The 26,342-nt window shown below is 39.5% G+C and overlaps 1 protein-coding gene across 4 annotated transcripts in view; it reads right to left on the bottom strand.

Annotated features, from left to right (window-relative positions):
* LOC136867439 (dihydropyrimidinase) overlaps nt 1-26,342 on the bottom strand; it is a 110,698-nt gene that overhangs the window by 41,192 nt on the left and 43,164 nt on the right. For all 4 annotated transcript variants that reach the window (XR_010859687.2, XR_011017988.1, XR_011017989.1 and 1 more), the window contains 4 exons: nt 20,491-20,604; nt 16,728-16,960; nt 7,688-7,913; nt 4,954-5,064 (listed from right to left, as the gene is read on the bottom strand). Coding sequence is in view for 1 of the 4 variants with exons in the window: in XM_067144645.2 (XP_067000746.2) it covers nt 4,954-5,064; nt 7,688-7,913; nt 16,728-16,960; nt 20,491-20,604 (684 nt within the window). In the remaining 3 variants the exon portion in view is untranslated. The remainder of the gene's footprint in view (nt 1-4,953; nt 5,065-7,687; nt 7,914-16,727; nt 16,961-20,490; nt 20,605-26,342) is intronic.

Below are 26,342 nucleotides of genomic sequence, written 5' to 3'. Positions count from 1 at the left end.
CATTCCTTTCACTAATGAAGGTTCTGCTATTTACAGAGGTTAAATGAATGGGTTGAGAAAATAAGCTTTCGAATGCCTGAAAACAAATAAACGATTTACAGGGAACAATTTTCTAAATAGATATTTGCGACGGCAATATGTAATTTAATTTCTGCAAAGTTTTTTTGTCTTCGATGTACGGAAATTCATTATGTGCTTTCTAAAATGTGTAAATCGCAGGAAAAAAATTGCATAACGATCAAAAAACGCAAAAAAAAAGGCTTTAAAACTTAAAATAGGCAACGGAAGCCAAAATAGGCAAAAAAAAGCAAAATAAAAATTGTCTCTACACTTCCTAAATGCACGAAAACATATTTATGTCTATCTGATTCTTCAATATATCCAGTCAGATAAAAAAGGCATTTTGCCTAACTTCCGGACTCTAGTTATAATATATGTTAGACTTATTAAACTAAAAAATTAGAAGAAAAGACAACAAAAGGAGTGTATAATTATAGGGTGTTGTACAACACTGCAACAATATCATCCACCGCCCCTGTTCTGTAAGAAGGAAGTCATTTCCAGGACGATCTGTTTCCAGACCATCTTTGTTTTACGGGAGTGGAAACTGGGTGGTCTCAGGATATATTATTCATAAGTTAGAAGTAACAGACGTGAAAGTAGTGAGAATGATCACTGGTACAAGCAGGTAGGAACAATGGCAGAAGGGTTCTCAGACTGAGGAGATAAAAGCTAAGTTAGGAATGAACTCGAATGATGGAACTGTAGGCATTAACCGTATTCAGTGGTGGGATCAATTGAGGCAAATGGAGGAGGATAGGTTACCCAGCACAATGATCGACTCGGTCATGGTGGTGGTGATTGTTGTTTTAAAAGGAAGTACAACTAGGTAACCATCCTCTTGACTCGGACATGGAAGGTATCTGACACTTTGAAAAGTGAAGTTACAGGCCAAGAAAGACAAGGGCCACGAAGGGCATGGAAATGAAAAAAATCTAATCAAAAAGTTATTTCAACTCCTAACCCATTTTAGGGTTAGGCGGGCCATCAGCCAAACGGGCTGCTCTTAGGCCGTAGAAATAGGAAAAGAAAATTATTGAAAAATTCATGTGTGGGAGTATGCATAGTGCATACCTGCAAGGAGAGGAAGGAGTAGTGTAATCTGGCGCAGAGCCCACCGCAACCCTCATGCGAACCCCCAGAGCGTGCCCGCATCCCACCCGGCATAGTTTTCTCCTGAAAAGTACCCCGTTTATTGAGCAAACGAAACAATACATCATGTACAGGAGACACAGAACTATTGAAAAGGAATTAATTGTCTCTTCTGTGACAATATTTTAAGAGTCTTTGTGGATGGTGCATTATAAACAAACATAGAAAGCATACACTGAATGTCTCTTGCGCCTAGATTGGGCAGGCAGTATAACACAAATAAGAAATAAACAAGAGAAACAACAATGAACACTGATCATCGAAGAACATTAAAAGAGAGTCTTACGGCTGAAATATAGTTTATATGAGTCGTCTATTTGCAAAACCAGCCATCTCCAAATGGTTAAATTTTTCAAGAGACCGAAAAAACGTATAAAATCTAAATACAGAGATTTAGAATTATTTGTATTTGCTATATCACTTATAAATAGCATTGTAATGAATGTTACAGAATGCCAATGTTTTATTCATATAATTATTTGAAATATTTAAAGTTCAAATTTGGAGATAGCCGGGTTTGCACCAAACTAAAGAAACTGAAGGAATGAAAATGTACAAAATATTCTTTATTTAGTTGACTTAAAAAATCAATCCAATATAAAAAGCCAATGTATTTACGCAAAATGAACCAGAAATAAATTTTCAAAAATTAAATGTTAAAAAAAAATTAAACTTTTAATTAAACATTAATGCTATTGTGCACACTGTGCTCACATGCATCTCCCTCATCTTCTGGGTTTTTTTGTGGAAGGTTATTGTTATCAATGAGTTCTTTGTAAAACTTAAGCACTTCAACATTTCTCCACTGAGTCCCAAAATGTTTAGTCAATAGAGATTCAACATCTTTTGCCTTTAAATTCTGTACTATTTTAACAGTATGTATAACTTTTGGATTCATCATCAAAATATTTTTGCCTTTCTTCCAAACGACTAATTTTGTCCCAACGTCTATTCTGTACTTGGGTTCACCTTGATTTAAAACTGAATTGCCTCCTTTTGATTTGGTCAAACTAACCCTTTTTACATCAGAAAGTTTGAAGTGCCATTTCCCAGTAGGCTTGAAAATAGAAGTACATTCTGTTTTCCAGTCAAAGTCGGGAACAGTCATCTTTTCCTAGATGAAATAATTTGCCATACTGAGAAAGAACATTATGAAATTCCTCAGATTGTATTAAAGTTTCTATTTTCTTTGTTTTTCAATGAGCCCGAAAACTCTATCGGATGGTAAAAATGAATGGCCTGTCACAGGGAAAATTAACTCAATTTACTTAATGCTTTTAGGTGCTTTTGTGACAAACCAAACATCCATCAGCAAAACACCTTATAAAATGAAACATTGGACATATCAGTAGTATTTAGTTTATGATAAAGCGCTGATGCTATTTCATTGCTTTTTCTGGCCCTTTCAGGTGTCGCTTCATCAACCTTAGTGTCCATTTTTCCCAAAATAATTATAATAGCTACACAACTTTATGATAAAAACCACAACTTTCCTTACAACAGAACTATAACACCTACAATAGTCACCATGATACGCTTTCTTTTCCACACAATTGCTGCAATTCCTCTGCCCTCTAGCATTAGAGGAGATGGCCGTATTTGCAACTAACTCCAGTTTTTGATGAAGTAAGCTGGTTGGAGGCTGAGCTTGCAACTAATAGTTTGCTCCCTTGTGTAAAAGTGGACAGAGAACACATTCAGCACAAAAAGTGGATTTCAATTTTTTTTGGGAGATGGCCGGTTTTGCAAATATACGACTCATATAGTCTCTTTCTTGAGGTGCAAAATATTGATAAGACATTAGCTAGAAACAATGCAACCATTACACTTACAGAAAAATAAGAAAACATTTACAGCTAAAGAAAGAACATATATAATTCAAAAGAATACGAGTCAGTACACGGACAAAAGAAACGCGTTGAAAAAAGAAAAGTGAAAACGCACATGAGAAACATAATCAACACCAGTAAAGACATTTATCCGAACTGAAGTAAACAAGGGAGGGATGAATTGAGAAACAGCATTGCAAAAAAGAGCTTGAGCACTAACACTGCACTTGGAGCACACGAATCACAGATGGCACTTGCGGTGCCATAGATATATGTCGGTGGAAAGTGATGTACCACCGCAGCCAGGAGCATACAGAAATGACAACATGAGCAGAAAAAAGTATTAAACTATACAGTGCAGTGGGGAGGGGGATGGTTGGAAATTAATAAGGGGTAGGGGAAAGATGAGCATGGAGAGGGGTTTGAATCATTGAGAATAACATTAGCAAGAGGGGATAGGGGGAGCACTTCTGTAATAAGTGGATTATTAAAACAAATGCCTTTTGTAAGGTAATTGAAATGGAGAGAATGAAGATGTGTAAGGATAGTAGGAAAGGTATATAATGGTTGAAAGTTGGCAGAAGGAGTGTCAAATTTCAGTCGATAAGCTATGCAAAGTGCATGTTGGTCGTATTTCGGTAAGTTATAATAGTCTAAGGGATGGGTATTAATCCAGGTCAAGGAAGCATAAGTGACAACAGGGCGGATAAAGGAGAGATATACATGTAGGATTTGGGTGGGATTTTATCCCCAGGAATGACCAGTAAGGAAGTGAATGGCACGGAAATAACTTAGAGTTTTGCAATGTATTGAGGAAAGATGAAGGTTTGGAAATGAAAGACTCTCTATGCCTCAAATACTCTAATACCATCCGGGTAAAGAATAAGAGTTGACCAAGTGAGGTCGGATAGATGAAAGTGAGCAGATTGGCAGAAGTAAGTGAAACAATACCAAGACTCAGCTAAGGGTCCCGTGGTTGCCAACCCAAAGTATAGGGAGTTTCATAGAACTAAATAAGGTAATGTAATGTAATGTAATGTAATGTAATGGCGTATTGCTTTTAGTGCCGGGAGTGTCCGAGGACAAGTTTGGCTCGCCAGGTGCAGGTCTTTCGATTTGACTCCCGTAGGCGACCTGCACATCATGATGAAGACAACACATACACCCAGCCCCCGTGCCAGCGAAATTAACCATTGATGGTTAACATTCCCAACCCTGCCGGGAATCGAACCCGGGACCCCTCTGACCAAAGGCCAGCACGCTAAATATTTAGCCATGGGGCCGGACTCTAAATAAGGTGACAGAGATAGTTACAAATAGAGGATTCTGGTGGAATTTAGTAAATTCACAGAAGCTTACAGACTGAACACTGAAAGGCATAAGTCTACAACAAAGATGTATGTATGTATGTATGTATGTATGTATGTATGTATGTATGTATGTATGTATGTATGTATGTATGTATGTATGTATGTATTTATGTATGTATGTATGTATGTATGTATGTATGTATGTATGTATGTATGTATGTATGTATGTATGTATGTATGTATGTATGTGTGTGTGTGTGTGTGTGTGTGTGTGTGTGTGTGTGTGTGTGTGTGTGTGTGTGTGTGTGTGTGTATGTATGTATGTATGTATGTATGTATTTTTTGTTTTTATTATTAATTTTGAAACATTTTAATATTTTATTCAGTTACCATTGGTATGTAGACCATGTATATGAATTACACCTGATGACTACTGTTTAATTATTGACTGTGTACAGCAGTTAGTTTCGTTAAGACGAAGCAGAAGTGGGTGAATTTATTGGTTATTCTTCTAATGCAGTAGAGAACTGCTCACTGATACAGTATTCCCGTAAATGAGATTTTGTTTCTAAAGTTACATCCCCACATTCAATTATACTTACTTCAAATATATTGAAGTCCACTGCCTGGACATGCGTCTGTGCCGAAATAGTACGCGGATCTTGTGTATCCCAGATGACAAGATCAGCATCGGACCCTACCTGGATGCATCCCTGCAGTACAGAAAGACAACGAAAGTGACAGTATTAGAGTAACCTTCACAATATCAACTGAATATTTATGAAGGTAACGTAAGAGAAATGCGATTTACTTTTGGCCTAATTAACTGGTGTACGAAGCATTCCAGGTGAAATTGGAAAGAAAAAAGTATTTCTTTTTCAACTTTTGAAGTAATATCTTAGAAAAATAATGTGGTTGGGGATGTTTCTAAACTATATCAACTTCCTCTGTTCAATATAATATATTTTTGTGACAATCATTGTTTTACCTGTTAAACACAACACATTAGTTTCTTTTCAGCTGCAAAGCTACTACCATTTAGAATATCATAATACTGTAACTGTTATATAATTTAGTTTTTTTATTAACATGTTCTAGAAATATATTTATTAAATTTGACCTACTTCCTCACATTACAATAATATTATGAAAATCACCACACTTTCTTCTAGCTCGCCTGGTGGCCATGATGGTTAAGGTGTCAAATCTTTATAGTCTGACACTGTGGTGGTGGTGGTGGTGATTATTGTTTTAAGAGGAAGTACAACTAGGCAATCATCCTCTATATAACACTAATCAGAGAGAAAAATGGAAGGGGTCCGACACTTCGAAAAATGAAGGTATCGGCCAAAGGAAGACAAGGGCCATGAAGGGCGTGAAAATGAAAGACTCCCTAGCCCTCGCAAACCTAATAGCGTCGGGGTCGGAAAAGAACAAGAGTTGACCAAGGAAGGTCAGATAGGATAGATAAAAGTGAGGAGCCTGGCACAAGTAAGTGGAAGCAATGCCAGGACTCAGCTGAGGGCCCCGTGGTCGCCAACCCACGCTCCAAAGTTCAGAGCCCCTGGGGCTCTGACACTGTGGTGGGCCGGTTCAAGTCCCATTTTTTGAAAACTTTTCATCATCAAAATGTTAGTCAGCAGGGTAGAAGAAGTGGCAGTATACAATCTCTAATGACTAGATAGCATGCCAAAAACACCCCTCGGTGTTACTCACGAGGAATAGGTTATGTGCTGGCATCAGGAAACAGGTATCAATAAACTGCAGGGAAATTAACCAGTAGGTACACATGAGAATGAGCCCTCTTTTGTTACTCACTGCAAACTGCAGAGATTTTAGATGACTAAAAGCTCCACAGTATGCATGCTACAAGCACTAGGAAGAGAGATCTTCATGCTAATATTATCGGAGATGAAAGAGCATCAAACATTTTCTCCTATTTTACAACGTCCATGATGACATATTGTGCGCGCGTCTGAATAGTGGTGAATGAAATCCCAGAAACACCTCTGATGAACAGAAGCATCCGTGTTCACCTTGGATCCACTGAGAAGACCTAGCCATATATCCAGGCACGGAACTAGCCACGGAGGTACATTGCTAGAGGTCCGCGTGAGACAATCACCGACAGCCACATCAAACTCATGACACAACCTATCAATTCAAATCCCAACCAGCCGGGTGGCATTCAGCCGGTTTTGATACCTCTGATGGTATTGGGTACTAAAGATGCATTGATAGCTTAGATGTTGCAGCATTTCACAAATTTTGGCAGTGTACATGAGGAGTATCTGCTGTCCCCTTATTTGCAAAGATGGAACCCCTGATTCAGCGAGTAGGCTGGGAATCGGGCTGGTACAGAACACCCTGGTAGCCAGCGTAACTCTACTATGATGAATACTGTATATCTTGATGCTGAACCATTATCCGCACTAACAAAGTCTATTCGGGAAAGGATCGTTGCGGTTGCAGCACCGCATGGTCAGCTCCCCACGAAGTGCTGCTGAGAAACTCAAGCATGTTGAGTCTCTTCACGCAGGCAACTTTCAACTGACGGGTGTAAGAGCTGTCACGTTAGTCGCCTTTCAAAATGGAGATCCAGAAACCTGCAGGCGTCTACCACTTATAAGACACTTTTTCGCAAGCAGCAGATCAGTTGAGGATGCACCAGCCAATGTCAACAGAAGTGTACAATTGGAGTCTTCGCCGCTGAAAATTGAAAACCGTGTTGTGGACTCGTTTAATAGTTTTCTGTAGCTGTCTCTCAGCAACTGTCATCCTTCTGGAGCTGAAATGTAGAGCTAAATCATCTACATACAGCGATGGAACGCCAGTGGGGCCAGCCGTGGCAACTATGCTGTTGATGGCGATTGCAAACAGCGTGACTCTCAGTACAGATCCCTGTGGTACTCAATGTTCTTTAATGTAATACTGAGGAAAAACATTTCTTATTTGGACTCGAAAGAGCCAAAGAGACATGAAGTTCTCAGTAAACATTGCTAAATTTTCCCAAAATTTTCACTTGTGTAGTATGGAGATAGCCTCACACCACTCATATCGTAAGCCTTTTCCAGGTCAAGTTACATGGTGACTAGGTGTTCCTTCTGGAGAAAGGCTTCCTGAATGGCGCTCTGCAGTCTGACCAGATGATTGGTGGCAGACCGATGAGAGCAGAAACCACACTGGTAGTTGTCCAAGCCGCTGGCTCACCATCCTTTCAAATAGCTTACAGAAGCCATTTGTAAGGCATATTGCCCTATAACTATCCAGAATCTTTAGATCTTTACTTGGCTTGGGAATTAGCATTACAGTTCCCTCAGAAAAAGGAATAAGAACCTTCTTTGGGTAGAGGTTGAAGATCTTCGCCGGATTAGTGCTGGTGACTTCGACGAAGCGCATGGGGTCCATACGACCTTGATGTACAGCTTTCTCCCAGGTGACAGTCAAGCGATCCTCCACGCCATTCGTTCCAGTTGGGATTTTGGTGAAGTCATCCATGCCAACCATCTTCTGTTGCCCGGAGAACACGCAATGATCACTGCCTACCACCTGGAGACCATCTCTGAAAAGTAAACAAAAGAAAAGGTATTGTATTAATATACATATAAGATTCTGTGGTTTGAGTGGCAGGTATAGTCTCCTAGAGGAGTTCATGGAGAGTGTTGAACTGGAATGGGACATGCTCAAGAAGGTATTTGTAAGATGAGCAGAGAGTGCCTGAGGCAGAACAGATGAACAGATAAAAGAGTACAAGATAAAGAAATCCCATGGTGGACTGAGAGGATAAAGGAAGCAGTGAAAAATAAGAAAACGTGGCAAGTATGGTATAGGGATAAAACTGAAGAAAGTATCAGGAAATAAAAAGAAGGTGCAGGAACACAGTAAGTGAGGAAAAGAAAAAAAAGCTGGGAAAGATTTACACGAGATTGGAAAGAGGATGTGCATAGCGTGCAGTGATGCTGTGTAAACTAGTAAGAAGAAAGATTCCACACCAAGCAGGTGAAAGGAGAAAAAGGAAGAGACAATAACACAACCAGAGGGCACTGCACTTGAGGTGGTAGAGTTGCGATCCCTCACTGATTCCAAGGAAAAAACCAACCCTGGGTGGTAAACGGATTAAGAAAGAAAGAAAAAGAAAGAAAGAAAGAAAGACATTATTAGTTCCATTTTATTAATTCCGCGCCGCTGGAGACATTTTTATCACCACGGTGATACCATTCTCAGAGTTAAAGTTTTGTTCTAACTTATTTTGATTAATGTTATTATTTTCTTACTGTATTACATTTATATGCTATCCTTTTGTTTCTTCTTTCTTAATACATTTACCGTCCAGGGATTCTGGAGACTTTGTGTCGGTGGGAGACAACCAGCACCTCGCCAAGGCGGCCTCATCTGCTATACTGAACAGGGGCCTTGTGGGGTTGATGGGAAGATTGGAAGGGATAGGTGGTGGTGATTTTTGTTTTAAGAGGAAGTACAACGAGGTAATCATCCTCTCTGAACAAATTAGTGGAAACGAAATTTAAAATAAAAAACAAAATTATTTATTCAACAAAAGAGTTTGGAAAAGCAGTACAAAATAAAACAAAAAAAGAAAATTATAGAATTAGGCAAAAAAAATTACTAACGAATCAAAAGGGAACGTGCGTTCCCTGAGTAACAGTACACTTGTAATATTTATATACCCTTGATAAGTCCATTGTTGCACATAAAGTGGATGACGAGATCAGCAGTAGTCGCGTCATCGGCTAGTATGTGTTCAAGTGTTTCCTGCAGGCCGAGGCTCCGTCTTAGGCCAGAGAGATCGGCGCACTCTGTGAGGATGTGGGCTACGGTGAAGTCGGCAGCACAAGAACACACTGGGGTTCTTCCCTCTTTAGGAGATAAGAGTGCGTAGATCGTAAATGACCTATCCTCAGCCTACACAATACTATGGCCTCTCTCCGTGAAGGCCAGAAAGAGGACCGCCACACGGTAGTTGTCTTCTTAATTGATCTCAGCTTGTTGGGAGTTCGGATAGCTAGCCACTCCGATTCCCAGGATGCCAAGATGGTTCGACGTGGCTGAGAACAAATATCCTTAGCAGGTACATTGACAGGTCTTGGAGGTAAAAGTACAACTTCCTTTGCAGCTTCATCCGCAAGTTCATTTCCCGCAATCCCAATGTGGCTTGGAAGCCACATGAAAGTGATTATAGGTACCATCCTGCCATTTGCATGTAGAACTGGGAAAGCACGGAAAACCATTTTGAGGATGGCTAAGATGGGAATCGAACACCCCTCTACTCAGCTGACCTCCTGACACTGAGTGGACCCTGTTCCAGTTAATACCTCTTTTCAAATTTTGTGGCAGAGCCGGGAATCGAACCCGGGCTCCGGGGGTGGCAGCTAATCACACTAACCACTACACCACAAAGGCGAACACATTTTGATATTATGATTATAATATTCTGGTACTCCCTGTCTTGAAATACCATATATTGGATTTTCTTTTCCCAATAAAATCTGAAAGAGAAAACCTACCTGATAGTTGACAATTTGAATTTTGAGTATTAAGTCAAACCCGCTCACATCTAAACAGGAGATAAAAGAAATATTCATATGAACTGATTAGGAGGCTGTTCATATCAATTTACTAATAAGGGCAGCTATCAGGTGGATTACCTCTCTAAGGAACCAGAGAAACAAGAAAATGCCACTTGGTCCTTGTTTCAATGACGGTGAAATCCTGACATTCACCTCCCCATGGTAAAGAGGGGGCAACGACTGCACATAAAAATAATATTTTTTATGCAGGCGGCTAATGAATGAAGGGAGCGATTATCTCCCGGTATAAGGAGATCTCCTATACCAAGTGCCAACAGTCTCTTTGAGAGTGGATGCGCAGGTATGGGTGAGGGCACTCTATTGTCCTGGGAACAAGAAATTGTTCCCAAAGGCAGAGGAACCCATTTGGTCAACAGCATTAGGATGCAGAAGGCAATGGGAGACCACTGCATCAAAGATCCTGAGAGATATTCCAATAAATTCACATGTCATGGCTGCAACGTCAAGATCAAAGCTGGCCGTGTGGATCGTCTACCTCCATTTGGAGACGGCGTCTTAAGAAGAAGAGGCAATTTTCACTTATTTCCATAGCATATTTCCATTGCATTAACACAAAAACTATTCTACGTATGCATGAAATATCTTTATATTGCGCGGTTCAAAATCGTCAACACTGTCTGAGAAATGTCGGGGCCAGACAATGGGCGACTCGACTGTAAGTACTGTAAATAAGTAAAGGTAGAATTTTACACAATCTTAATAAAAGAGTTGAAAGGATCCAAATCTTATGTGAAATCCCTTTTAAAGGAGACGTGTCCATTACAATAATTTTATTATCTAACTAGCTGTAGTACCCGGCTCAGCTCGGACACTTCTTCGAATGTTTAATTTTAGGATTTGCATTAACTGTTTGAAGTAATTTGTTTTGTAGATTTCTTTATTGTGACGTTGACTGATAGTTTATGAACTCTTTTGTAAATTTAGAATTACTCTTACGTGTTTAGTTTTAAGTTTTAGTTTGAGATTATAATTTTGCGTAAACCTATTTCCTGATAAGATAGAGTTTGAGGGATGTTCCACCATTCAACACATTGTAGGCTAAAATATATTAATTTATAAGAAGACTGGTTTTGACTCCCTTGGAATCATCGTCAGTTTTTGTTGAAAATCAAATCAAGGGGAATCTGATAACAATCATCATAATAAAAAATTATATACCTATTTCCTTGTGGCAGCCCAGATTGTCTGGCAAGTAGCTGATCCTTCCAAACAAATAAAAGTAGGTTATAATTGTATGTATTTACGCCTTGCACAATAGATGTGATGTACACAATTCCAACTGTCACCAGGACTGCCACTAATCAAGGTAGGGACACCGAAATCTGTGGACTCAACACAAATATCGGTCATTTTGAACATATTCTTGTTTGCCCCTTTTCAACCCCCATTGAACTTGGACTTACACGGCATCCAGAGTGTCACATGTCATCCTAGCGACCCTGAAAACTATGGATTCAGCGCTAATATCGATCATTTTCAATTATTTTTATATTTCACACCTCTCCCCTAGGGATGCTAGGGGTGTCTTGCCCACACAGTATTTTTTCCAGATAGTAAGTCATATTTGTATCAAGTTTGGTTGAGAACTATACCAGAACATACACACATACATCCATAATCTCGGTCATTTTCGGAAGTTTTCTTCTGACCTCCCTTTGCCGATGGGGGCTGAACTTTAACTTAAACTGTGTCCGGAGTGTCACTGTTCATCTCAGCGACCCCAAAAACTATGAATTCGAGACTATTTTCGATTATTTTTACATGCCACCCCTTCCCATTCCCACTGCTAGGGGTGGTTTACCCCCACAGTGTTTGTCTCCAAATTATAAGTCATAAGTGTACCAAGTTTGGTTGAAATTACTCCAGAGATTTAGAAGGGGGTATGGAAAGGTACTTAATAAAACATGGCGGCATGTTCCCATCCTCCTATATATGGCCACAGTTATGAACCTCCTAGCAAGAAAGATACTTCATAACACATGGCGGCAGGTTCTCATCCCCCTATATGCAGCCACGTCCATGAATCTCCTAGTAAGAAAGGTACTTCGTGAAACATGGCAGCGTTTTCCCATCGTTCTATGTACAGCATTTCTTACTGGACTATCATGATAGTCTACAGATTAAGTCGATGTCGCCTAGCAACAATTTGTCCATCAAGGTTGATCCAAATATGCTGGAACATACACACATACATCCATAATCTCGGTCATTTTTTGGACATTTTCTTCTGACCCCCCTTTGCCAATGGGCGCTAAATTTTAACTTAAACACCATCCAGTGTGTCACTGTTCATCTCAGTGAACCCGAAAATTATGGATTCGAGACTATTTTCGATTTTTTTGTAATTCCATTAATTACATAAAATCACTCATCATAAAAAACTACTTATCGAATTTCGTTCAGTCACTTCCTAAACCTTCTTAGGAGTAATAAGAATAAATTATGAAATTTTCAGCGCAACTGGTCCAGTAGTTTTTAAGTCCATTTGAGACGAACAAATGAATATTCGTTTTGTATTATAATATATATATATTATAGACTGTTAGATTGCATGTAGCATGCGCCATTCTCCATTACTTGAGCAGCTACTAGCATTGCAACTGGCTGACATGTAATCGGATATAATGTCATTCCCAGCAATCAAAAGAAATACCTTCTGTTACCAACCCACGCAGAATAAAACCAGACCAATGGCTTTGTCATTATCCGGCATACTTAATTAGCGCCGTACAGAATTTTAGAGGCCTAACGGCTCTTTGCTTGTTACTAGCCGGACCTAACAATGTAGACAAATCGTCCTGACCCTAGTCCCTAAGTTGACAGTCTTGTACACCGCGGTATCACATCCTCTGCGAGAAATACATACACGATAGTCATATCACGCCTAAAGATAAACACCTATTTAACATTTTGAATGACATCCCTAACAAACCATGGTTCGCTTTCGGAAAATACACACGCCATCATATTTCTACTATTATACGGATCCATTTAAACCATGAATGCATACCGGAACACCTTTCTCAACTAAATATTATCTAAAGTAATGTATGTCCATATGGAAAGGCTCTTGGTAGTATAAATCACATATTTCAATGCCCAACATATGAACATCAATGATGTGAGTTCATAACCAAACTACTAAACTCAGGCTACCAACTTCCTTTAAATATTTCATATTTAGTGCATCATCCAACAGTTCACATTGCAGAACTAATAACCAAATTTTAAGTGCATGTAATATTCAATTGTAAAATCTTCTTTTCACACAAGGTATGTAAAGTCAAGTCCTATTCCCTTTTTTTGTGATCCAGTCTAATTCGTTAGTAGTCAGCCGTCGTGACGGAGCACACAGACGAGAAGACTTAGAACGTTGTGTCCCAGTGTTCAGTTTAAAGTTCAAATAACAGAAACCTATCAAAATGGAATTAAATAATTTAGTCACTTCCAAATGTGAAATAGTCCCAATAAACAAGGCATCCCATCCTTTATGTTATGCACCTGTTTTTTTTTTTAAGTTGACAACCGGGCGAGTTGGCCGTGCGCGTAGAGGCGCGCGGCTGTGAGCTTGCATCCGGGAGATAGTAGGTTTGAATCCCACTATCGGCAGCCCAGAAGATGGTTTTCCACGGTTTCCCATTTTAACACCAGGCAAATGCTGGGGCTGTACCTTAATTAAGGCCACGGCCGCTTCCTTTCAACTCCTAGGCCCTTCCTATCTCATCGTCGCCATAAGACCTATCTGTGTCGGTGCAACGTAAAGCCCCTAGCAAAAAATAAAAAAATAAAAATATAAAATTTAAGTTGACACCTCCAGTAATATGTAACTAACCCGGAAACCAGTGACTGGACACAGCGTTGTACTATGATGTCCAAAATCTAAACAAGAAGAAGAAGAATATCACACCTGGATTTCCACGCTGCAAGTGGTGATTCCTGGTACCAGTGCTGGTAATTTTTTTGGTGGTACACAATGGAACGCATTACCAGCACCTTTTATTTGAAAGAAATAAAAGAATTAATTGGATGTTATTCAGAATATTTCTATCATATTTTCTATGTAGTGTTGGCTTATGGCTTAAAATCAAGGTTTCTTGTCTGCTTTGGTTACGTTTATATACTGACTGTAGAAGATATACCGGTAATGCATATGAACACATGATTGATGTTTCGTTCCAAAATTATCATTTATGTCCTATTAACCATTCCATGTTGTTAGTTCGGAGTTAAAGAAAAAGGAAGAGAAAATCCTCATCTTGCTCTTTCTTAACATTCCACATTTTTGACTACTGGAATACAATAGAGTAGGGGTTGGTTTCTCACCCTTCAAAAACAAACTGTTCTTGTCAAGGACAATATAACGGTATCCGTATTGCACCGAGTGCCGTTAATACAATGTAGCAGCAGACAACTAGTAAAAAACTAACCGCCATATTTAATCTGGGGTTAAGCCCCATTCACAATGCAAATGTAACCGTAAACTTAACGACTTAACGTAACGTAAAATTTGTGGTATCCACAATGGAGGTCGTAACATGAACGTAAAGAATACACAGCAGCTAATCAAAACAGTACCATGTTATTAGTACAGAAATCAGGTTTTAAGCTATCTCACAGTTTTATACTTTAATACCTCGATGGAATCAAACAGCGTGGTTGCAGAATTCATGTTACTTCAAACATCCCTTGCTTTACTCCTAGGAGCTGTGTACCTGAAAAGGCAAAGTAAACAACGGTGCAGAAAAGGGGTTGATCCCTTGAATCAAAGGAGGTTATCTCGTGGCGATTTTGGTAATCTACTTTGTACTACAAGAAATGACCTCATCAGTTTGTTTTGTACAAGCGGATGAAACCTGAACTGTTTGACACTATCTTACGATTTGTGTCCCCATTTCTAATAAAAAGAAGTGGAAGGTCTCCTTTACATCTGTGCACCTAACTATCACATTCCAATGAGATGTTTTCGTATGATATTGTTTTCGTAAACTAGTAGTCTATCATAATGTTAAGAAATATACAGGGACATTGTTTTATCTATGATGCCACTACACGGTCGCCAGCGCTGCGAACTTGTCTCTTGCCATTTACCACCAGATTTTGTTGCTACAGCATATTTAAATTCACATATTCTCTTTTGATGCATGTCTTTGTAATTCTCTTTCTTTTTATCATACATACAAACAAGGACTGTTTTGAAAGAGAATTACAAGTGTTTCGTTGAAATAAGTCATTATGTCACACACAAAATGCAGTGTTTACGTCTGCTCTGATTGGCTGGTTCTTAAACTTAACGTAAAATTAACCGCAAAAGCTTGTAGTTTGCAATCCCTTCATTTTACGGACTCGCAACTAAGTTTACATTGGCGCATTGTGAATGGTTCCATCAAATAACATGGCCACAAACTTCTAAGTTAATGTTAATTTTGTTGTAACCATAAAGATGCACACAGGAGATGCAGTCAATTGTGTAGACTGTTTTATTTACAAATTATATACCAGTACAGATTACACACACACACACTAATAAATTGCCGTCTTGGACAAAACACTGCTAAGTAGAAGAAGAAGACTGCTCCATCACTCGGCTAACGACTTCCACTACAAGTCTTGCTAAACAACTCAACTCCAACTCCCAAGACTGCCTCTTTATATATATTGCCAGGCCAGGCTTTTAGAAGAGTATGACAACATGTTTTCTCGTAATTTCTGAGTCTCCAATAACCTATGTACAAAATGATCGAATGTTCGATTAATCTCTAGTGACAAAGTGCATTGTTCTTGACTATTACCCTATGTTGCACAACATTGCATTGGGTTTAGACATCATATATACAGGTAATAAGAAATTAATACTATTAATAATTAATAATTAAATTCTTATTAATATACATGCAGCAGATGTGTCATAACATAACCTCACATACAACACAAATAATAAGACCACGATCTGTACCAAATAAAGTCCATATATATATAATAATAATAATAATAATAATAATAATAATAATAATAATAATAATAATAATAATAATAATAATAATAATAATAATAGAGCTCGATATTTTCATTATTTATCCATGGGTTGGAGAATTGTTTCCAAGTTATGCTAGTCCATTGCACTTGCATCAATTTTAGGTTTACATTACGTTACGTTTGCATTGTGAATGGGGCTTGCAAGTTTAAATTTAAATAGAAAAACATGAAAACACTCGTTTTGTTCTGTCCAGGCAAGCAAGTTCATAGTTGTTTAGTAGGAGCAAGGGGTGCATGTGGTTCACAAGTCAGAGAAGTGAAATGAATAAAATAAGTAATTATATTTGTACCAGTGCACAATAAAAGAAAGCATGATGATTCTCTTGAAGTATCTCCTGAACCTACGAACTGTGAAACAAGTGAATGTGATGAAAACATCACAAGTACCGAAACATTTACTGCAGTTCTAGAGGGAAACGGTTGTGACAATGATGGGTCCAAATATAACTCAGATAAATGATTTCTTCCAGAGAAACGACTGGTTTTATGAGAACTATAAAATGCTAGTTTGTAAGATATGTCAAGATTTTACAAACTCAGGACCAGAAAAACAGATGGAAGTGAACTATTCTTCAGAGTGTGAGATTCAGTTTGCGAAGAAGCTCGGGTGAGTACCACCACCATATTTTCTTACGAAAAAAAAACCACTGCCTGATACCTATGATATGTAGCACAAGGTAAAACTTTGCCCATCAAACTGATCCAAAGTGAGGATGAGAAGAACTAGCGATACTCACTTATTGAGCATCTGGATGAGGTGGTCCGATGTGGAGGGATCAGGTCTCAGGGGAGGAGACACCACGTGCGCTGCAGCATGCAGCCAGCTGGGGTTGAAGTAGTGAGACCCGTCTGTGCCCAGGGCTGACACCAATGTCTCTCCAAACACGACACAGCCTTCCTTGCGCTTCACGGCCAGGACTGAAGCCGCGGTTTTGCTCATGACATGGTCCACATACAAGGGACACATCGTCTGTAAACCACAAGAAAGGATACACATTGACGTTATATGATATTTTTCAGATTTTGGAGAGACCTTCATGTCTCCTAGGTTATCCACCTTTCACAATCCTGTATCTCAAGAACAGTCAAATGTATTGACTTAAAAATATTTCATACAATGGCGGCTCGTGAGGTATGAATTGAGGGAGTCCAACAGACGAGAGCAGAAATTAATAAATAAGTAAATAAATAAATAAATTAGTACCTCACGAGGCGCCACTGAACATTTACGGTTTTTGGAGATGCCATAGTACCGGAATTTTGTCCTGCAGAAATTTTGTTACATGCCAGTAAATTTGCAGACACGAGACTGATGTATCTAAGCACCTTCAAATATTACTGAACTGAGCCGGATTCGAACCTGCCAACTTGAGCTCAGAAGGCGAGCATTTTACTGTCTGAAGTATTCAGCCTGACATTTATTATTACTATTATTATTATTATTATCCTCTGGATCGTTTAACGTTACAACAGTGTCATAAATACACAGAAAGTGAATTGCTGTGCACCGAATAGAGTATGTTGTATAGTCAACTGAATACACTAAGTATACTGTATAGTAAATCATGAACACTGAATTAAAGAGAGCAACATCATTCGGACTGTTTTCATCCTTACAAAGGAACTACTAAATATAATGATTAAATTGTTGGATTTATTAATATTACACATCACATAGGCACTTGCTTTTGCAGTTACTAACACACTGACTACAACTGCAAGTTTGGAGCCTTGGACAACAGTCCAGGGTGAAAAGATAGTTCCGTTAGAAACCCCCAATCCGCCGTCCCCCACAGTGCTATCAGTTAGCTTGTGACCAAGGCTCCTGTAATGTATGCAGTATTCTCCCTCGTCCACATACCAAACAGCAAAGTAGCGGAGAGGTTTTGTTTCCTTATACATTGCTCCTTCAGTCACAGAGAGCTTATTCCCGACTGCTACATTTAGCACTGGGACTAACAGAATAGAAGCATATGATGCATGTAATTGGCTGCATTTATGCCATGATGATGTACTGTAAATACCTTAATTTTGATTATTTCTTCATTTTAATTTCTACCTGAAAAGCATGGAGGCCCATGTCCTATAGGAGGGTGGGTGGGGGACACATGACCCTGTGCCCATAAAGAGCAGCCACATCTGTTTGTATGTACTCACACAAACAAACAAACAAACAAACAAAAAATGAATGAGGGCAAGATATTATACAGTATGTTCTTCACATTTCATATTTTATTAGATTCAGCCTCATTCTACACGAGCTGTTTAAACGCCGCTGTGTGGCTGCTAGTAAATCGTGCCTTCCAACATGGAAACTTTCTTTTTCGTCTACACCAGAGATGCTCATGCTGGGCATTCCTTCACGTGGATGCCCAGCACTGTAAGTGGGCGGGCAGGCAGGCGATGTTGTGGTTACATCACAAGCCATGAAGGTTGGGCCAAGTTCTCCCAGACACTCTTGATCACTGCGGTGATACTTGAGTTTGAAATGGAGGCAGAAAATAATGAAAGAAAGAGGGTGAAATCCATGTCATTTTCAATTTACGTTGTAAGGAATAAGTTATTTACATCCATTGCAGTTCATGTATTTAGTCAGGATACAATCAAGAGTTAGGCCTACGACCTCAAATATTTTTGGACTGTACGTAATGAATTACAGTTTTCACTGTTATGTTTTAAGAGGTGCTTTAGAAACATTTCTAATATAATACAGAGTTAAGGTGGATAATCTATGGCTTGTGGTTGCTTGGGTTTAAATTATCTGATCAACTCACCAGCAATCGAATCATGCTTACCGGGAATAAAATCAGTTAGGTTATTTATTTGAAGGCATGCTGTGTATCTGTTTGGTAGATGCATTTAAATTATTATTGTACTTTCACTTTGGATAGTAAATAATATCTATGACCTCACTCATGATGAAACTCCTTCTCTCCATTTAGAGGCTAGCTATTATCATCGGATGCCTGATAAGTTTTAAATTCTACGAGGGTCGTATTATACTGTATTCCTGGCACAAGTAAGTGTAAACAATGCCAGGGCCTCGTGGTCACCAACCCATGCTCCCAAGTTAGAACGGAGGTCAGATAGGATAGGTGAAAAGTGAGGAGCCTGGCACAAGTAAGTGTAAACAATGCCAGGGCCTCGTGGTCACCAACCCATGCTCCCAAGTTAGAACGGAGGTCAGATAGGATAGGTGAAAAGTGAGGAGCCTGGCACAAGTAAGTGTAAACAATGCCAGGGCCCCGTGGTCGCCAACCCATGCTCCCAAGTTAGAACGGAGGTTGGATAGGATAGATGAAAAGTGAGGAGCCTGGCACAAGTAAGTGTAAACAATGCCAGGGCCCCGTGGGCACCAACCCATGCTCTTGGTGTCCCTTTTAGTCACCTCTTACGACAGGCATGGGATACCGTGGATATTATTCTACCACCCCCTCTCACAATCATTGAAGTGGTAGAAACTTGGGATCTAACAGAGCTTGAAATACCATGTTAGTTGAAAGAAGTATAAAGCAGTGTCAGATTAGCCTACTAGTGCAGACCTTTAGAAGTTGAATTGTTTCAAGCACTCGGAGTTGGAATATTAACTTGGTGAGAAGAGGTGTTTTTTTATTTTTTTTATTTTATTTTGAATAAGTTATTTAGAAATAAGCCTTTTGCTGCATTTTGTCTGCAAAATCACCCAAAGACTAAAATATCAAATAGAAGATACATGTATATGGACATACAGTACCCACTTTTCTTAAAACAGAGGTGCCAACCTTTGAAGTGGGTTTTCAGTAATCCCCCTCCCCACCAAACAATTTCAAGTTAAATTCAAAGTATCTCCTACTGTCTCATTAACGACATTCCCTTTGCCCTTCCCGACAGCATTCAGAAGTATTTCATATTTCACAACAAAATTTGCACACTAGCAGTTAGTTCTGTCATAAAACATTCTTTGTAGCTTATTTTGCACTCAGCAGCTGCTTTTCAGTGTAGTTTTTCTCGAAGCATCCTTCCCCCTGTGGTGGAATAACGCCTTCTGAACCATAAGAGTTTCCAGTGTAGATGTACTTAATGTAGACCTGAATTCCCTCTGATTTTTCCTATCAACACTGTCAGATACACTAAATATTGGAAATGCAATATTACCTAAGCTTTTACAAGGGTGAAGAGTTCTTTCAATCACAGTGAATTTTCAGCGCTCACGGGTAGAAAAGGAAGTGATGATCAAAGTATCGTTGCCAATTCATAAGCGCTGAAACAAGGGTTGACAAGTAATGCTTGAAAGGATTCACTTTTCCTGCTTTCCTCTTGTAGATGATTATTTTTTAGTGACATTGTCACTTTTTTGTAATAATATCCCCTTTTACCGTAAAGCCGTAATCGTGAAGTGAAATCCGTAATAATTACGGATAATGCGTAATATTTGGCACCTCTGTTAAAAGGCATGATTATTATTTAGTTTTCTGTCGAGGAAAACATTCATAAGTTTTACAACTCAATATACTAACTCACCTGACAAGCAATATGACAAGCTCTGCCTATGGCCTCAGCTTCTGCATCCTCTGGACGGGACAGTAGGTGGCCCTCAGGGCCTTTGAAACCCAGTGCCAGTATTTTCCTCTGATTCTAGAAATACAAGCTAACAAGTATTATTTACACCATATAGATAGCAACCACGAGGGTTGGGGCTTAAGTCATAGCAACTAATTTTTTCCGCATGAATGGAAATATAGAGATGGGAGTGGGGAGCTTGAGGTGCTGTGGAATGTATGAATAACACCGAGTAGTTTTACCAGGTGTAGAATATAAAGTGAGGAAACTGTTAGTAAAGATATCCTTGTGCTACATAATGTTTATCCTCAGAGAATACAGTAACTTTTATGGTAAACCCTCAGAGTAGTCCCTTAGATTGCCTACAACATGTTGCCAACAATGCGGGAGACATTGTATACCGGTTGCCTCATCGTGCCTGAATTTTCCAGTCTCATGTTTCACAGCACTGGCAATGTCCTCTCTTGTCTCAAACTGTCTTCCACACAATGGTTCTTTCACTTTTGGGGATGAGGTCAATATCGCAGGGGAACAGATCCGGTGAGTATGGCGGATGTTCCAGTACTTCCCACCCCCAGCGCTTAAGCTGCCTCCTCACAATCTTTGCTGCATGCGCTCTGGCGTTGTCATGGAGAAGGAGGACACAGTTGAGAAGATCCGGGCACTTGTCCATAATGGTGCGCTCTGAAGGAAGGTTCTGTAGTACGTTGCTGTCACCGTTGTACGATGTGGAACGAAGTGACACTCAATCGTGCTTCTGACATCCTAAACCACAATGACCATCAGCTTCACGGGGGAAGGGTTTAACTGGAACTTCTGTCTTCGCCTGTGCATTCATCGTTACTGAATACACCAGCCATTGTCAATATGTTGACAGCAACTGTAGTGTTACTTTATCAAATACCAGCCTATTACATAGCATTCGAAAACGAGGCTTACTAACGCAAGGGGTTGCGCTAGACGGATATCGTTGAGGAACATGCAGCGAACGGTCATCCGGTTGTTATCTCTTCATATTCTGACGTAAGTAACCTGCAGGCTGAAATACCCCAGTGAAAATCAGTTATTAGGTATCCCATTCATCATTATTGCATGCGAAACACTTATAAGTAGAATGTATGGCGCTGCATATTCCAGATTCTCCATAGATTGAAATTATGTCTGTGCATTCATTGTTGCTGAGTACACCAGCCACTGTTACTGGTATATTCCGGTAATCACTAATAACATCTTCCAGATACTTTCTTATTGCTGTTACGATTTCATAGTGCAGATTACTTTTCAGAATGTCACATAGTTTTGTCTGCAAACAGTGCCCTAGTTTCCGGAAATACACTCAAGTATGTAACACTTTTAGCAATGGGAGGGTTTTCATGATGTAGCTAGCAGCGTCTATTAGAAGTACACAAAACTGGTCTTCATGACTGCCTGAAAGCCACAGCAAGTGTAATGAAAAATTATTTTCTCTTTCTAACACATGATATGAGGTATGGAGTTTTCTGGTTTACCTTCACACAGTTTCCTGACTAACATATCAGATACGTTCCTGCCGCATCCATCCGTAGTTTTATCTACAGCTCTCCAAACCAGACCACCATGTTGCTCTCCTCGTATTTCTTCAACCACCGAAATATAGCACATGTCCAAGTGTCCTTACCTAAGTATAGATTCTTTAGGAATGAAGCCACGAAAGTGACTGTTTTTCCAATTTATTCCACACAATATTTGCCACAATCATAGATTGTCATAGATCAGCAGTAAACTTGTCCCATGCTGAAGAAGATGAGCATTCTTCTGTCAGTAAAGTTTGTTTCTTGTTACTTGTAGCCATTCCCTTTGCATATGTGTGAGCTCAGGTATTACTGTAGAGTGCAGCATAAGCTGAAAATTTTTCAAAATATCGAACCTGTTTTGCACAGACTTTACAAAATTACCATCTGTACTGCAATCTATACCACCTTCAGTCCAGCATTTTTGAAGAAAACTTCTACTACTCTTTTCTTTCGGCATTGTCACTCCTTAAAAATCAAATTTGTGGGAGAACTATGCTGGTCCTTGATCTAACAATCCTATGCATATTAGTGTCATAAGTACAGTGAGTTTCACCCATCGGTCAATGGCACACAGGTACCGTGCACCCGCCGGCCAATAGATGAAAGAAACATACAATATAAAAACTGTTTACATTGACTTGTGAAGCTGAGCACTAGAATACGTTTGCTAAGCAGTTCATTTAAAGCCACTTCCTATTGGTTCAGTAGGTCTTCCTAAGGCCCATTAGTCCACTTGCTCCTCAGAGAAAAAAGTAATCTCCCTCTTGGGTATCGGTAGGAAAACTTCAAAACCTTAACATTGCTGCCCGGCAAGTTATTTTACAATGTACGCACTGCCATTCTAAGGAAAGTTCACTTTCCATTTTTTCTGCAAAAGTCCGTGATTAGGTCAAAAACTACTCAGCTGGTGGTTTACCTGCACTGTCCCCATTCAGTCAACAATTAGTGAATTCTCACAGGTGACACCTCCTGAGTTCTCCAGCTGCATTTTCCTTTGAACGTCAGCACCGTTACGGTATGTGATCTAGTCGGGTGGACTCGAACTCATAAATTCTAAGTAGCAAGAAATAATGTTGGGGAAAATTGTCAGTTAACCCCATGCACAAAATCAGCAACTTTATCCTCAGGTAAAACAAGTGGGTAGGGTCATCTAAAGCCGATTCTCTGAAGGGATCTTCAGTCATCACAATACAGGCAGAAGGCAATACTGTTTCAAGGGTTACTAGAGGCTCTGTGGGCTACTTCATGGCTCAAACCTGGGTCTAACGCACCCAGATCCCCTTTGCTTTTCCCCAGCCTGATGGTCTTGTCACTAACCAGATCTAACCAATCCAGACGAATCTTCTTGTCACTAGCTGAAACGCAACCAATGGTTTTGTCACTAGCTAGACCTAACTGATCCAAAAAAATGGTCTTGTCACTAGCCAGAACCTAATCAATCCAGACCAATGGTCTTGACACTAGCTGGACATAAATACAGGCGAATGGGCTTGTCACTAGCTGGATGTAATCAATAAATACCAATGGCCTTGTCACTAGCTGAACCTAATAAATCCAGATTAATTATTTTGTCACTAGCTGGACGTAACCAATCCATACCAATGGTCTTGTTACTAGCTGGACCTAATAAATCCAGACCAATGGTCTTGTCACTACCTGGACGTCACCAAACCATACCGATAGGCTTGTCACTAGCTGGATCTAATAAATCCAGACCAATGTTCTTGTCACTAGCTGGACGTAACCAATACAGCCCAATGGTCTTGCCTCTAGCTGGAACCTAATCAATCCAGCCCAACGGTATTGTCACTAAGCGGACCTAAGTTCCAAGGTTGGCAGCCTAGTGTAGCACTGTGACATTGTGTGAACTACGCCAGGTTGGATTCCTCAGCTGCCGAGTTCATTCGTTTGATTTTACCACAGCAGGTAAAAGTTGCCGAGTTTGTGAAAGATCTTCTATTCGAGGAATTTTCTCTGATAAGGTTCATGTTGTCAAGAATATTGTAAGTTCAGAGTGAACATTCATGAAAATCTGTTACAATATATTCAATAGGCTATACATGAAAGTCTCCATATATGCCCAATAAATCCAAGTCGGGGATATGTATGTATATATTGTACCCGTCTAAATGGTACCTCAGTTAATTTGGGAAAGCTGGGAATATTTATTACGGAGCATTGCTTACGAGTGCGCGTGTACCAGCTGTGACATAGTTGTGTGAGAGCGAGCCGGCCGAAACTAGGTCAACAGCTGATCGAGGGTGACCAGAGCGCAGCTACGTCACGACACCAGCAGACGACAGAGGGGAGGAGAAATGTTTTCATAAAATCCACTCGTAGCGGTCAAGGACGAGCTATGGCGCAGGTCGATTACCAGCCAATAGAAATTGAGGAAAGTGCTGGAAATATTAGGATTGTTCTGGAGAAGTCGAAGGAAGTTCTTGTGTATGAACGACAGAACAGTTCAGGAAAAAATTTCACGAGACGACGGCCAGAACAGTTTTCCAAGAGCACGTCGGGCAGTGGTTTTCTTCCGAGAAGTCGAACCGTGTATTCTCTACGGGAAAGAAGAATATTTTCAGACGACGTGAATACTAGTGTAATCCTTGTAGGGCACGATCATTACATTATTTGAAGGCCAGTGTAATTCATTGTTAGCTCAACGCAGTATCCAGCGAGCTTACTACAGTCATGCATTCTCCCGGGTGGAAAATGTTAAACCACAGACAGTCAGCGTGCTCATTAAAGCCGATTCTTGCCATAGAAGCTTTAGGAATGTTCCATTGGGCATTATGAAAGGAAGTCACGATCTCAAGTGGATAGACGAGAGGAAATCTAACCTTTATTTAATCATCATAATATTCAGCCCTATTATTTGCCAGCCCAAGGCGCATCGTAACTTAATGAATGTGTTCAGAAGACGAAGCTTATAGTAATAATGGACCTGAAGTACATCGTTGCGCCAAGTTAAGTGTTGAAAATAACTTAGTGAGTTATAGCTAGTGTCGATCCCTGTGCTAATAGAATATTTTAGTTTCAGCTATCTCCGAGGAAACCAAGTTGTCGAGATGCGGCGATCAAGAGGGAAATCGAGAGATTTTCTGGGACTTTGCTGGAATAAAAGGAAGACGCTGAATAGAGCTACAGTCATGTGGAACTAAATTCCAGAGTGCACGCCAACGCGATGACTTCGTACATCCGTAAACCACCATAGATGAGGCAAGAGATGTCGTCGCCTGGAGCAGCATCCCGACGCCAAGGATTCTCACCGGAAATATGAGTACCCTTGTAAAATTTCTTCTCTTTTAGTAGATGACTAGATTGTATTCTGGCGTAGAGTAAAGTAGTTTCCTTAGTAATTGGTATTTAATGGTGATGGGAGAGCGTTCCTTACTTCGTTGATTTGTGATTTCAATATTGTTCTATCTTTGCATTTCCTTGGAATAATGATAGTTTTATTTTTGGACGTGATGATGAATAATCCCAGTTGTTCTTGAGTCGACAAGAGTGAGTGATTATGATCTTCGAAAATGACTTTAAGGGAGTAAGGCCTACTAACAATCATGATAATAATAATAGTAATAATAAGAATAAATTAAACTTAAAAAAAAAAATAGTAAATGAAGATATGATTAGATGTAGGAGTACACTATAATTAAATCGTAGTTTTAAAACCCTGTTAGTCATGTGTAGTGATTGATGGTAGAAGGGAAAGTGAACGACGAATGTAAGAAATATTCTTCGAGAGAACGATCCAGGAGCCATTATAGGATAATAATAATGATAATGCTAATAATAGTAAAGGTCGGATAATGTAAAGTTGTTGAGATTAAACTTGTATGGTCATTGTGATAATGGAATTCGCCATTAATGGACGACATGGGACTACTAGGGTGCATGTCGGGCCTAAAAGGTATTATGAGTCACAGTGATTGTAATGAATGATTATGGCGATAATGATTTATGAGGATGTACGAATTTAGTTACTAATAATAGGTCTATTTCTGGCTCAACAACTGAAATGAATAATACATGACTTAATCGTTATTAGATGTTTCGAGGCTCGTGAGCTCTTATCACTGATGATGGTGATAGTTATTATTCGAGAGAGAAATTTGGCTTTCTGTATCATCATAACTACAGTCATGAGCGAGTTTTTATTCTGGTCAGATGATTGTAAGGATCTTCAATAAAACTCAAGAGGAAGACGAGATAAATGACTGGATAATAATAATAATAATAAATATTACAGATTCATTG

The sequence above is a fragment of the Anabrus simplex genome, chromosome 3 (genome assembly GCF_040414725.1).
Source record: "Anabrus simplex isolate iqAnaSimp1 chromosome 3, ASM4041472v1, whole genome shotgun sequence".
In the NCBI taxonomy this organism is placed as follows: Eukaryota; Metazoa; Arthropoda; class Insecta; order Orthoptera; family Tettigoniidae; genus Anabrus; species Anabrus simplex.
This window is presented reverse-complemented; position numbering and strand designations above follow the sequence as displayed.